The 14,570-nt window shown below is 45.2% G+C and overlaps 1 protein-coding gene across 2 annotated transcripts in view; it reads left to right on the plus strand.

Annotated features, from left to right (window-relative positions):
- Positions 1-14,006, plus strand: part of ARRDC1 (arrestin domain containing 1) — a 25,345-nt gene extending 11,339 nt beyond the window's left edge. The window contains exons 3-8 of one of the 2 annotated variants that reach the window (XM_070758713.1): positions 3,621-3,671; positions 5,083-5,237; positions 6,525-6,707; positions 8,189-8,365; positions 9,648-10,062; positions 12,472-14,006. In XM_070758713.1, coding sequence (XP_070614814.1) covers positions 3,621-3,671; positions 5,083-5,237; positions 6,525-6,707; positions 8,189-8,365; positions 9,648-10,062; positions 12,472-12,536 — 1,046 coding nt within the window. In that variant the 3' untranslated portion in view covers positions 12,537-14,006. Of the gene's footprint in view, positions 1-3,618; positions 3,707-5,082; positions 5,238-6,524; positions 6,708-8,188; positions 8,366-9,647; positions 10,063-12,471 lie in introns of those variants that run through there. The other variant, XM_070758714.1, reaches the window with a different exon arrangement.
- The last annotated feature ends 564 nt before the right edge of the window (positions 14,007-14,570 follow it).

A 14,570-nucleotide genomic window follows, 5' to 3' on the forward strand; every position in this document is an offset into this window, starting at 1 on the left:
CAATACTTTAAAAAAACAATTTAAAACCCTTAATATAAAAACAGTCATACATCCCAGACAAACCATACATAAAACGGAACGGCCCAGGGGTTTAAGAAGTTTGTGAAAGGCAAGGAGGGTGGAGGCAGTCCTGATCTCTGGGGGGGGGGGGGTTGGTTCCAGAGGGTTGGGGCCGCCACAGAGAAGGCTCTTCCCCTGGGGCCCACCAGACGACATTGTTTTGTGGACGGGACCCGGAGAAGGCCAATTCTGTGGGACCTAATCGGTCGCTGGGATTTGTGCGGCAGATTCATTTACTGTGTTAATTTGATAGGTATTAGAAGATTGAAGAGGAAGTAGATAGGAAAGTAGAGAGGGAGTGAGAGACTGAGAAAGTAAAGAAAGAGAAGGAAAGAGAGAGGGAGGGAGGGAGAGAGGTTTAGGAGGAGCGAAGGGAAAGTAGATAGGAGGAGGAAAGAGAGAAAGAGGAAGGGGGTGCAGGAAAGAATAGCTAAGGGGGCTGGCTGTTGTTGGCAATTGTTTGTTTTTTGAAATATGGGTTTATTAGCAATGGATAAAAATGTGTAATCATGAAATTTATATAAGTACCGTATTTTTCGGAGTATAAGATGCACCTTAGTTTTTTGGGAGGAAAATAGGGAAAAGAATCTACGTAGCAGATATTAATCTGGCTAGTGTCCTTAGTCTAGTTAGCTTCAGCATATTATTTTATCCCCCGGTTAGGGCTTTAAAAAAAAACAACCTTTATTCACAGAGAGTAACAATGAAAGAGCTTGCAAGCCAGTAAGAGCTGGGAACATTGTTAGCACCTGGTTAGGGCTGGAAAGAAACATTTGGAGCAAGTTAGAGCAATGGGGAAAAAAAACCCTGCAAAGACTTAGGGCTTGGAAAACATTATTTGCAAAGAGTAACAATGAAAGAACCTGCAAGGTAAGAGCCGGGAAGATCGTTACACCTAGTTAGGGCTGGGGAAAAAAGCCCCCCCCAAAAGAGGTTACATTCAAAGTATAAGACACCCCTGAATTTTCAGTCTCTTTTAGGGAGGAAAAAGGTGTGTCTTATACAGTGTTCACTCGATTTTCACAGGGGATGGGTTCCAAGACCGCCCGCGAAAGTTGAATTTCCGCGAAGTAGAGATGCAGAAGTAAATACACCATTTTTGGCTATGAACAGTATCACAATCCATCCCTTAACATTTTAAACCCCTAAATTACCATTTCCCATTCCCCTAACAACCATTTATTCACCATTATTACTGGTAGTCACCATTGAATAAGACACTTAGTGATCCAGATATTTATAAACACAATTATAGAAACATAGAAACATAGAAGTCTGACGGCAGAAAAAGACCTCATGGTCCATCTAGTCTGCCCTTATACTATTTTCTGTATTTCATCTTAGGATGGATATATGTTTATCCCAGGCATGTTTAAATTCAGTTACTGTGGATTTATCTACCACGTCTGCTGGAAGTTTGTTCCAAGGATCTACTACTCTTTCAGTAAAATAATATTTTCTCACGTTGCTTTTGATCTTTCCCCCAACTAACTTCAGATTGTGTCCCCTTGTTCTTGTGTTCACTTTCCTATTAAAAACACTTCCCTCCTGGACCTTATTTAACCCTTTAATATATTTAAATGTTTCGATCATGTCCCCCCTTTTCCTTCTGTCCTCCAGACTATACAGATTGAGTTCATTAAGTCTTTCTTGATACGTTTTATGCTTAAGACCTTCCACCATTCTTGTAGCCCATCTTTGGACCCGTTCAATTTTGTCAATATCTTTTTGTAGGTGAGGTCTCCAGAACTGAACACAGTATTCCAAATGGGGTCTCACCAGCGCTCTATATAGCGGGATCACAATCTCCCTCTTCCTGCTTGTTATACCTCTAGCTATGCAGCCAAGCATCCTACTTGCTTTCCCTACCGCCTGACTTTTATTTATTAACAATGCTGATTGTCTGAGATTTCGGCCAATCAGTAATGGCAGATGAAAGTTTGGTGACGACATATGATGTCATTGGGCTGGAAAAACCGTGGTATAGAAAAAAAACCCGCGAAGTATTTTTTAATTAAGATTTTTTTGAAAAAACGTGGTATAGGCTATTCGCGAAGTTTGAACCCACGAAAATCGAGGGAACACTGTACTCCGAAAAGTACAGTATCTAATATTGAAAGGTATATACATGTTGAATTTGTATGTGAAAAGGTGGACAAATCTTTTTAAAAATGCAAAAAAAAAAAAAGAATCTTAAAAAAGCTCTTTGGGTCGAGGGTTTTATTAGAGACGGCTGATGGAGCTTTTATCTAATTGCCTTTGAGTCCTTGAGATCTGGATTAATCTCTTACTGGCTATATAAGTTACTCCCGATCTCCATCTACTGGCCAAATGGATCCAGCACACCTGAACGTTTTTGGTTAAGAGAAGAAGAAATGGTGTTTATTGGACTGATTCTCTCTTTTTCCATCATCCAGCAAGCTTTAAGTACCGATGAAAGAGAATATTTGTAGCTCCAGGTTGAAATGAAGGGTCCTTTTGGTGCTTTCTGAGCTAGGTCCCATGGGATTGGGTGGCATATAAGTGAAATGAAATGAAATTAAATTAAATGGATGGTTTTCTTGGAGACCTTTCTTGGCCCAACTAAGTAGCATTATCAGTGCTAAAAGGGAGTGGGAGGAGAGGAGGAGGAGGAGGAGGACTCTAGGGTCCTTGGTGTTCTTTGACCTTGATGGTTTTCGTGAAGACGTTTCATGACCCAACTAGGTAGCATCATCATTATTAGTGGGTAGAAGGCTATTAAGCAACAAAACCTGCACTCACTATCATTGATGTTATTGTCTAGTTGGATAACGAAATGTCTGCAAGAAACAATCAAACTCAGAGAGTGCAGTCCTCCTCCCCCTCCTCTTTCTTCTCCCCCTCCTCCCCTCCTCTTCCTCTTCCTCCTCCTCCTCTTCCTTCTCCTCCTCCCCTCCTCCTCCTCCCCTCCTCCTCCTCTTCCTTCTCCTCCTCTTCCTTCTCCTCCTCTTTCTTCTCCTCCTCTTCCTCCTCCCCTCCTCCTCCTCTTCCTCCTCCTCCAATTCCTCCCGTCCTTCTCTTCCTCCTCCTCTCCTCTTCCTCCTCCTCCTCCTCCTCTTCCTTCTCCTCCGCCCCTCCTCCTCCTCCTCCTCTTCCTTCTCCTCCTCTTCTTCCTACCCTCCTCCTCCTCTTCCTCCTCCTCCAATTCCTCCCGTCCTTCTCTTCCTCCTCCTCTTCTCCTCCTCTTCCTCCTCTTCCTCCTCCTCCTCTTCCTTCTCCTCTTCTCCAATTCCTCCCGTCCTTCTCTTCCTCCTCCCCTCTTCCTTCTCCTCCTCCTCCCCTCCTCTTCCTCCTCCCCTCTTTCTTCTCCTCCTCTTCCTCCTCCCCTTCTCCTCCTCTTCCTCCTCCTCTTCTTCCTCCTAGTCACCTAGTTTGGGTCATGAAATGTCTGTCTGGAACCAGCTAAGCAGAATGGACCTTCCCCCATTGTTTCTTGATCTGAGAAAGAACCCCAACCGACCCACAAACTTTGCTCCTGGATGGAGAGCTGACCGAATGTCTTATGTTGTCCTCTCTTCTTTTGCCCTTCTGTCTTGCAGGGATACTGACCACCGGCGAACACACCTTTCCCTTCCGTTTTTTGCTGCCAGGTAGTTGGGATTTTTTTCCCTGTTCTCTGGTACAGGTTTGTGATTATACTTGTAACTGCCCACTTCTCCCTTGAACTCTCCGCATGCGCTTCGTAGCTCTCTGGTCGATTGGGGAGGGGGGTGTTCCACCTTGAAGTTCCCCCCTGTGGCTCAGAGGGTTTGGGGCACAATATTGGGCACAGTAGACATGGCCAAGAGTGGTTTTCCTCCCGTTTTTATTTCTTATTTTCTTGGAGGAAACCTGAGCATTAGAAATAAGCAAAGCTTTAAACTGATAGGCCAGGCAGTGTAATGATTCCACTTTTGATCATTTTGACTTTGAGACAGAAGGAAATAAGTGACCTTAACCTCAGTCTGAAGTTGGATTATTGTTTGGTCTTATTTTTCTTTCTTTCTTTCTTTCTTTCTTTCTTTCTTTCTTTCTTTCTTTCTCTCTCTCTCTTGCTGTCTGTCTTTCTTTCCTTCCCCTTCCTTCCTTCCATCCTTCTTTTTTCTTTTCCTTCCTTCCTTCTTATTTCCTCCTTTCTTCCATCCATCCATCCATCCATCCATCCTTTTTTTCTTTTTCTTCCTTCCTTCTTATTTTTTTCTCTCTCTCTTCTTTCTTTGTTTTCCCTTCTTTCCCCTTCCTTCCCTTTTCTTTTTCTTCTTCCTCCCTTTTCCTTCCTTATTTCTTTCCTTCCTTCCTTTCTTTTTCCCCTTTCCCTCCCTCATTCTTTCTTTCCTTTTCCTCCCTTCCTCCCCTTCCTTCCTTTCTTTCTTTGTTTCTCACTCTCTCACTCTGTCTTTCTTTCTTCCTTATTTCTTTCTTTCCTTCCTTCCTTTCTTTTTCCCTTTTACCTCCCTCCCTCTTTCTCTTTCTTTCCTTTTCCTCCCTTCCTATCCTTCCTCCCTCCCTCCCTTCCTTTCTATTTTCCCCTCCTTCCTTCTTTCCTCTCTCCCTCCCTCTACCGAACAGTAAGCAACAGTAAAATAAACAACCCCTTCTCAACCAGAAAGTTGGGAGAATCACAAATATTTGCAAGGGGAAAAAAACTTTGTAGAGAGACCCGTTTTTCTTGCAGTAGCGTAGTCTACGCCCGTCCAGCGCTGTGTGGCTAGGCCATGCAACGTGCAGAAAAGGCCAAGCTTTAGCAAACAGCTGGGGCATGTTATTTTGTGGAATTAGAATTAGTTTGTCGTACATTGTGTGCTCATTTTTAATTTTTGCAAGAGCGACATCCTCCTGATTTTTGGTGGAGGAAGAGCACGGCTGGGCTTTGCTACACACACTTTCCGTCCTCATTTTGTTCAAGCCAGAAGAAAATTGTGTGCATTGCTTGTGTGTTTAGAACCGTGTACGCCTTCCTTGTCTTCCTTCCTGAATACTGATAGATATATATATATTTTCTTGTCTTCCTGGGGAAACCAGCCTCGGCCCCCACCTCTTTCGAAGGCCCCTTTGGGAAGGTGATGCACCAGGTGAAAGCTGTCATCGAGACGTCACGGTTCTCCAAGGACCACAAGTGCCACAAGGTCTTCTACGTCCTCTGCCCACTAAATCTGAACGACATCCCAGATATTGAGGCGAGTTGGGGACGATCCTGTAAATAAAGGGTATTTTGTTGATGGAATGGATATTTATGCATTTCTGGGTTTTTAAAATTTAATTCTCAACCTTAATTAATTGGATTTGGATGTACATTGTCTTTTTTACATGTTATAAGCCGCCCCGAGTCCTCGGAGAGGGGTGGCATATAAATCAGATAGATAGATAGATAGATAGATAGATAGATAGATAGATAGATAGATAGATAGATAGATAGATAGTAGACAAACAGATAGATAGATGTACGTAGGTAGGTAGGTAGCTGGAGTGCTGGATGGACGGACAGACAGACAAAGGCAGACAGATGTAGCTAGGTAGGTAGGTAGCTAGAGTGCTGGATGGATGGATGGACTGACAGACAATAGATAGACAGACACACAGACAGAGATAGATAGATAGATGTAGGTAGCTGGATAGCTAGCTAGCTAGCTAGACAGACAGACAGACAGACAGACAGACGAATAGATAGAAAGATACTTCTTGACTTACAATCATTGTTCAGCAATAGTGGAATAGTGGATGGATAGATAGATAGATAGATAGATAGATAGATAGATAGATAGATAGATAGACAGACAGACAGACAGACAGACAGACAGACAGACAAATAAACAAATAAATAAAAAACATTCTTTTTTATCGGTGCATTTTTTTTGGATAAGCGTAAAAGACTCAATAACAATATGAACAGCGTGTTGTCTGAGTACAATTAGATTGGAAGGACAAAGAGACAATTAGCATAATAGTGATCATAATATATGCGTATCATTGATAGCAATAGCACTTATGTACCGCTTCCTAGTGCTTTTACAGCCCTCTCTAAGCGGCTTATAGAATCTGCCTCTTGCCCCCCAACAATCTGAGTCCTCATTTTACTGATCTTGGAAGGCAGGCGGGGAGGAAGGAAGGAAGGAAGGAAGGAAGGACACACACTTGGACTTACATACTGCTTCCCAGTGCTTTTACAGCCCTCTCTAAGTGGTTAGGGAGTCTGCTTCTTGCCCCCAATAATCTGTGTCCTCATTTGACCCACCTCGGAAGGATGGAAGGCTGAGTCTACCTTGAGCCAGTCAGGATCGAACTCGTGCCAGTGGGCAGAGTCAGCCTGCAATCCTGCACTTGAACTCCTGCGTCACCACGGAAGGAAGGAAGGAAGGACTTTGAGCACGCGTGCCATAGGTTCGCCATCACGGCATTGGGAATTACTTCAGCCTGATGTCCACTCAGCTGACCCAGCCTTCCCGTTTGTCTTTCGCCCCCTGCAGCAATGCAACACCAACTCCATCGCCAAGAAGTTCAGCTACAAGCTTGTCAAAACGGGCAACGTGGTTTTGACGGCCACCACCGATCTCAAGGGTTACACCGTCGGGCAGGTCATCCAGTTGCGGACGGACATCGAGAACAAATCAGGCCGGGACACCAGCACCATTGTGGCGAGCCTTATCCAGGTAACCCCGTCTCTTGAATCGCATGGGATTGGGCTGCATATAAATCAATTAAATTAACTTAAATTACCGTATTTTTAGTTTTTGGGGAGCAAAATGGGGAAAAGAGTCTCTGATTGTTCACTTCTCCATCAGTCAACCAATCATGTGTTGTTTACAATCTCATGTAGGTAAGTAGCGTCTCAGGTGGGCGAGTTCCGCAGGAAACCCTATACATCTCCACCCCATGTCCAGTCAATGAAGCAGTGGAAGTGATGTGCCGGGGCCTGGAGGCTGTTGGGGCCTGGATGGGTGTCAACAAACTCAAACTCAACCCAGACAAGACGGAGTGGCTGTGGGTCTTGCCTCCCAAGAAGGACAATTCCATCTGTCCGTCCATTACCCTGGGGGAGAACTATTGACCCCCTCAGAGAGGGTCCGCAACTTGGGTGTCCTCCTCGATCCACAGCTGACATTGGAACATCATCTTTCGGCTGTGGCGAGGAGGGCATTTGCCCAGGTTCGCCTGGTGCACCAGTTGCGGCCCTATTTGGACAGGGAGTCATTGCTCACAGTCACTCATGCCCTCATCACCTCGAGGTTCGATTACTGCAACGCTCTCTACATGGGGCTACCTTTGAAAAGTGTTCGGGAAACTTCAGATCGTGCAGAATGCAGCCGCGAGAGCCATCGTGGGGCTTCCTAGATTCGCCCACGTTTCTACAACACTCCGCAGCCTGCACTGGCTGCCGATCGGTTTCTGGTCACAATTCAAAGTGTTGGTAATGACCTTTAAAGCCCTACATGGCATTGGGCCAGAATACATCCGGAACCGCCTTCTACCGCACGAATCCCAGCGGCCGATAAGGTCCCACAGAGTTGGCCTTCTCCGGGTCCCGTCGACCAAACAATGTCGTTTGGCGGGCCCCAGAGGAAGAGCCTTCTCTGTGGCGGCCCTGGCCCTCTGGAATCAACTCCCCCCAGAGATTAGAACGGCCCCCACCCTCCTTGTCTTTCGCAAATTACTCAAGACCCACCTTTGTCGCCAGGCATGGGGGAGTTAGGATATTCCTTCCCCTAGGCCATTACAAGTTATGTATGGTGTGTTTGTGTGTATGTTTGGTTTTTATAATAAGGGTTTTTAGTTGTTTTATTAAATTGGATTGTTACATGTTGTTTTTTATCATTGTTGTTAGCCGCCCCGAGTCTGCGGAGAGGGGCGGCATACAAATCCAATAAATAATAATAATAATAATAATGATAATAATAATAATAAACAACCCGCGAAGTAGTGAAAATCCGCGATATATTTTTTTCATTAATGTTTTATAAAAACCCGCTATGCACCGAGTCCGCGAAAGGTGAACCGCGAAGTGGCGAGGGAACACTGTAATAATGATGATGATGTTGATAATAATAATAATAATAATAAATTAAATTATGTGTTCATCAATTACTTTCTTCTCTCCTTGACCTCTCTCCCTCCTCACTTTCCCGGCTGCCAGAAAGTGGCCTATAAATCCCGGCGGTGGATTTACGACCTGAGGAGCATAGCAGAAGTGGAGGGCTCGGCCGTGAAAGCTTGGAAACACGCCGAGTGGAAGGAGCAAATCCTCGTCCCCGCATTGCCGCAATCCATTCTGCAAGGCTGCAGCCTGATCCACATTGATTACTACATCCAGGCAAGAACACATTCCTGTTCTGGCATATGTTGTTGTCAGGGGGGGGATTTACAGCTGAGAACCTCAGGATAAGGATAAATAGAGAGCTAGGTTGTTTTATTGCAGACATTTTGTTACCCAGCTAGGTAAGGTTATCAGTGCTAGAAGGGAGTAGGAGGAGGAACAGACAAGGGATCCTCGGTACGCTCCGAACTTTGTTGTTGCTTTCTTGTAGATGTTAAACAGCAATAGCAATATGCCTTAGACTTATATGCCGCTTCACCGTGCTTTTGCAGCCCTCTCTAAGCGGTTTATGGAATCAGCCTATTGCCCGCAACAATCCAGGATGTGAGGCTGAGTCAACCTTGAGCTGGTCCGGATCAAACTCAAGACTGTGGGCAGAGTCAGCCTGCAATCCTGCATTTTAATCACTGCGTCACCGTGGCTCCTAATGCAACATCTGATCAGTTGTCGCAATAGCAATAGCACTTATATACCGCTTCACAGTGCTCTAACGTCATATCTAAGCGGTTTACAGAGTCAAGCTCTTACCCCCCACAATCTTGAGTCCTCATTTTACCAATCTCGGAAGGAAGGAGGGAGGGAGGACAGAAGAGCACTTGGACTTATATACTGCTTCACAGCGCTTTTGCAGCCCTCTCTAAGCGGTTTACAAAGTCAGCCCCCAACAATCTGAGTTCTCATTTTACTGATTGAGGAAAGAAGGGAGGGAGGGAGGGGAAGGAAGGAAAGAAGGAAGGGAGGAATGAAGGTAAGAAGGAAGGAAAGAAGGAAGGAAGGAAGGAAGAGCACTTGGACTTATATACCCTTCACAGTGCTTTTACAGCCCACTATAAGCGGTTTACAAAGTCAACCTCTTGCCCCCAACAATCTGAGTTCTCATTTTACTGATCAAGGAAAGAAGGAAGGGAGGGAAGGAAGGGAAGGGAAGGAAAGAAGGAAGGAATGAAGGTAGGAAGGTAGGAAGGAAGGAAGGAAGGAAGGAAGAGCACTTGGACTTATATACCGCTTCACAGTGCTTTTACAGCCCACTCTAAGTGGTTTACAGAGAATCAGCCTCTTGCCTGCAACAGTCTGGGTCCTCATTTTACCCACTTTGGAAAGATGGAAGCCCGAGTCAACTTTGAGCCAAACAGGATCGAACTATTGGCAGTCGGCAGAATTAGCCTGCAATACTGGTATTGAACCACTGGGCCACCACAGCTCTTTGTGAACTGTTTTAAGTGGATGACGATGGTATTAATGGAAATATCTACCCTTTCTCCTTTTTGATCTTTCTCAGCTCTCCCTCAAGTCGCCCGAAGTCTCAGTTGCGTTACCCATTTACATCGGCAACATCCCCGTGAATCGGATCCCCTTGAGCCCCTCCCACTTGGTCCCCAACATTCCCTCCCCCGTGGTTCCCAGCGCACCTCCCGAAGAAGAGGAAGCAGCCAGGGGTTATTCCCATCCCATGGACAATATTTCGATCCCAACCAAGAGCCATTCTCAACAACAGCCCTTCAGCTACGCCCCGGGATTGACCTTCCCGGAAGCGAGAGCGGATCCCGAACAGATCACCTCCCCCAACCGCCCTGCCCTTTGTTTGTCCACGGGCTCCACGGTTCCGTATTACGCCGAGGGCGCCGTCGTGCCGGTGGCTACCGCCAGCTCTTTGATCCTGCCGCCCGAGTACAGCACCTGGGGTTATCCGTACGGTAAGCCGCTTCTAAGATTCGAAATAAATTACACTGGGAAACAATTTGTAACATAATTTCTGTTGAGTTTGATTTCTGAGCTTTTTTTATAGTTTACTAGGCATGCTGGTTTCAAAACTAGTTAGTTTTCTTCTACCGTGTCAAGTTTTTTCTCTACACCTTATATATATATACAGCTCACATTAGAGAAACATCTTTCAGCTGTGGCAAGGGGGGCGTTTGCCCAGGTTCGCCTGGTGCACCAGTTGCAGCCCTATTTGGACCAGGAGTCACTGCTCACAGTCACTCATGCCCTCATCACTTCGAGGTTCCACTACTGTAATGCTCTCTCTACATGGGGCTACCTTTGAAAAGTGTTCGGAAACTTCAGATTGTGCAGAATGCAGCTGTGAGAGCAATCATGGGCTTTTCTAAGTATGCCCATGTTACTCCAACACTCCGCAGTCTGCACTGGTTGCCGATCAGTTTCCGGTCACAATTCAAAGTGTTGGTTATGACCTATAAAGCCCTTCATGGCATCGGACCAGGATATCTGCGAGACCGCCTTCTGCTGCACGAATCCCAGCAACCGGTTAGGTCCCACAGAGTTGGTCTTCTCCGGGTCCCGTCGACTAAACAATGTCGTCTGGCCGGACCCAGGGGAAGAGCCTTCTCTGTGGTGGTTCCGACCCTCTGGAACCAGCTCCCCCCAGAGATTAGGATTGCCCCCACCTTCCTTGCCTTTCGTAAACTCCTTAAAACCCACCTCTGCCGTCAGACATGGGGGAATTGAGACATCTCCCCCTTGCCCATGTAGTTTTTGTGTATGATTCGATTGTGTGCTTGTTTTTTATATATTGGGGTTTCTTTTTTTTGGACCTTTTAACCTAAAACTGTAATTTAGATTGCTAAATATTAGATTTGTTACTATGTACTGTTTTTTACCATTGTTGTGAGCCGCCCCGAGTCTGCGGAGAGGGGCGGCATATAAATCCAATAAATCTAATCTAATCTAATCTATATAAAATATAGTTAATTAGGCAACACAAGCATCAAATTGCATTTTTTGACATAGCCATCTTGCTAAATTCCCGGAAAATCTTGGTGCAGTCAGTGATGAGCAGAGTGAACAATTCCACCAAGATCTGAAGGTCATGGAGGCACAGGATCAAGGGAGATGGGATGTATATATGATGGCTGACTATTGTTGGAGCATCAAACGAGAATGTCCACAGATAAAACACTCCAGAAAAAAGCTTTAAGCGAAAAACGTTACCTTAATATGTATAATTACCATTTGATTTAAAAAAAACAACTATTTGTATGAACCCAACTTAACTTGCAGTAACTATGATAGCCTTCGTATGAATAAAATTATTCTTTATAAACAGTTGGTTTACAAAGATTGTTTGCTGATCAGTTTCTGGTCACAATTCAAAGTGTTGTTATGACCCTTCATGGCATCGGACCAGAATATCTCCAGGACTGCCTTCTGCCGCACGAATCCCAGCAGCCGGTTGGGTCCCACAGAGTTGGCCTTCTCCGGGTCCCATTGACGAAACAATGTCGTCTGGCAGGACCCAGGGAAAGAGACTTCTCTGTGGCAGCCCCGACCCTCTGGAACCAGCTCCCCGGAGGGATCAGGGCTGCCCCCACCCTCCTTGCCTTTCGTAAACTTCTTAAAACCCACCTTTGCCGTCAGGCATGGGGGAACTGAGACACCCCCCACTTGCCTATGTAGCTGTATGTATGATATGTTGGTGTGTATGCTTTTTTATATATTGGGGTTTTTAGGCTTTTTAATGTAAAATTGTTATTTTAAACTTTAATATTAGATTTGTTACTGTATATTGTTTTTATCATTGCTGTGAGCTGCCCCAAGTTTGCGGAGAGGGGCGGCATACAAATCTAATAAATAATAATAATAATAATAATAATAGTAGTAGTAGTAGTAGTAGTAGTAATAATAATAATAATAATAATAATAATAATATTTGGTAAGTTTTTACTTTACTTTCCTTTACGTGCACAATTTGTATGACTTTTGAGGGGGTCCTGTAGCTTAAAAAGTTGATGTGGTAGACAAAAACTATGGTCATTTTTGGATCCAGAAGCCAAATGTTAGTTGAAAACAAGTCACAGATTTTAAGACAACGAAATTGCTGTTCCCCAGGGTTATCCAGGGGCGGTAGAGAGCCGTATTGGGCTCCGAAACATTCTGCACATGTGCAGAAGCAAAAAAAATCACCAAAATCTCTCGCTCGCATGTGTCTCCTGCTTCTGCGGAGTGTTGGAGAAACATGGTCGTGCCTAGGAAGGCCCATGACCGCTTGCGGTTTTGCACAATTTGTAGTCTCCGAACACTCTTCCAAGGTAGCCCCATGTAGAGAGCATTGATTATGATGTCTCCTCTTCTTTCTTTCTCGCTAGAGGCTCCTCCTTCCTACGAACAGAGTTGCAGCAGTGCGGCATCCAGCTTGAGCAACGACAACTAGGCGGCGGCCCGGAGATCACGACCACAGTGAATCCACGGGAGGAAGGACGCCGCACAGCGTCGCTCGGAAGCGGTAGCCCTCCCCTAGCCGGGGGCTTGTCGGTTGCCGCCCCACTAACGCGACGGATGCCTTTTTACGTCCCAACCTGTGACCTGTGCAATCCCGCCACCTCTGTTTGCTGCTTTTTTTTTTAAACTCTCCAAAATACCTGTGATGCCTTATCGGGAATGCAACCGGAATCCAAGAAGGTGGTTGGGAACTTATAAAGCATTTGAAAGTTGTGTCGTTTTCTGAATTCCTCACCTTGGGATTGAACTATCTGGACGGTTCTATTTTGTCCTCTTTCCTTTGACGTTCTAGAGATGTTTCTAGAGAGACAGGGAAAAAATACCGTCGGAGAGCTCTTTTTTGACATTCCTGGGATCCATGGACATCTTTTTCCCTCCCACTCATAACATAACGGTGTCAACAGGTTATCGGCAGCCTTTCGAACTCGGTGCCTATATATTGCAGCTTTTCCAAGGTTGGAGGTCTGTTGCTGCAGGAGAAAGATGGAAGATAGACCCAAGTCTTTTTTCATAGCGCCCAGCCAACCTTGAGTAGAGGGGAGATCTTTCTTGTGGTCAACTTGATCCTCAAGACTAACATGTTCAAGCCACTTTGGGTAGCCAGGATTTGTCCCGGATGACATCTTTGTGTCCTCTGAGCATGAGTAGATCCTTAACCTCTTCTCCTGAATCCTCCAACGTTGACTTTCCATCTGGTTGGTAGCATCTGACAATCATGGCTTGTGTCCAACGTCTACCTCGACTTTCTTGTTTCCCATGAAACATGATGGAACCACAAGATGGGTGTAGAGAAACAGAGAGAGAGAGAGACACGGCTAAAATTTAAAATATCTCTCTAATTTTGAAAACAGTGACCTTATATCTCAAGGACCGTTTGACCAATAAAGGACTTGGTTCTGATTATCACCATCAGTTTCTCTGGCTGGAGACCCTCGCCCAATTGTGGTTGGTTAGTTATTTTTAATCATTGTTATTATGATTATTTTTAAATCTTCAAATGGAAGAATTCCATTCCTAAGAGATGCATCCCCCGTCTCACTGCCTCGGATCATCTTCTCTCAAACCATCAAGGTAGCTTCGAGTGCTTGGTTTGAGAAGCAGTGGCCCGGTTTCCTATAAATTCATTTCCTGGGACTTAAAACCTCCCCAACCCCATCCGATTTTCTTCTCCACTGTGAATTACTTAAGGGTTGCAATCTCCCACCTTTTCAGCGCAACCTCAGTTGCACGGGCAAAACCCATGTGGACACCTAAAATCAACTCTCTCTCTCTTTTTAAAATATTTCTCTCCCCCCTCCATCCGTCTCTCTCGGTTTTCGATCGACCTGTCTTGATTGTGACATTTTTTTAAAAAAGCAAATTTTAATGTATTTAATAAATTATTCTGAGAAAAACTGACAAAGGGTTTGGTTGGTTTTCTTTGCTTTCTTCTTCTTTTGATTTGGCTTGTGGTTTGGCAGGTTGGGAAGTATTTCTCCTTAAATTGGTTGCATCCGGAGAATCTAAAACTTTGCCTGATCTTAAAAGTGCAGTTTTTTGGGGGGTTTTCCCTGTAACCCCACTAGCTCTGGAGAATTCTTGGGGAGGGAGGAAAAAAATTAATTTCCTTCTACTTGTCTATTACAGAATCTTGGTAATAGGGATATTTATTCATTCATTCATTCATTCATTCATTCAATTTTCGGCCGACCAGGAAGGACGTCTTCGTGACGTCAAAGCTCCACCCATGGAATTCCCTATTGGGATTCCCCACCTCTGTTTCAGCCTCCAGATCGGCCGAAAACGCCGCTGCTGATTGCAAAAATGGCGCTCTGCCGGGCGCCGCCGCCCGGCTGTAACCTTCTGAGACAACCGGGGTGCTTCTCGGCAGCCTCCGGAACCCGAACCCGAACTTTTGCCAAACTTCCGGGTTCGGCGTTCGGGAGTACACCGAGAAGCCCCCTGGCTGTTTCAGAAGGTGACAGCT

The sequence above is a fragment of the Erythrolamprus reginae genome, chromosome 8, assembly GCF_031021105.1.
Source record: "Erythrolamprus reginae isolate rEryReg1 chromosome 8, rEryReg1.hap1, whole genome shotgun sequence".
Classification (NCBI taxonomy): Eukaryota; Metazoa; Chordata; class Lepidosauria; order Squamata; family Dipsadidae; genus Erythrolamprus; species Erythrolamprus reginae.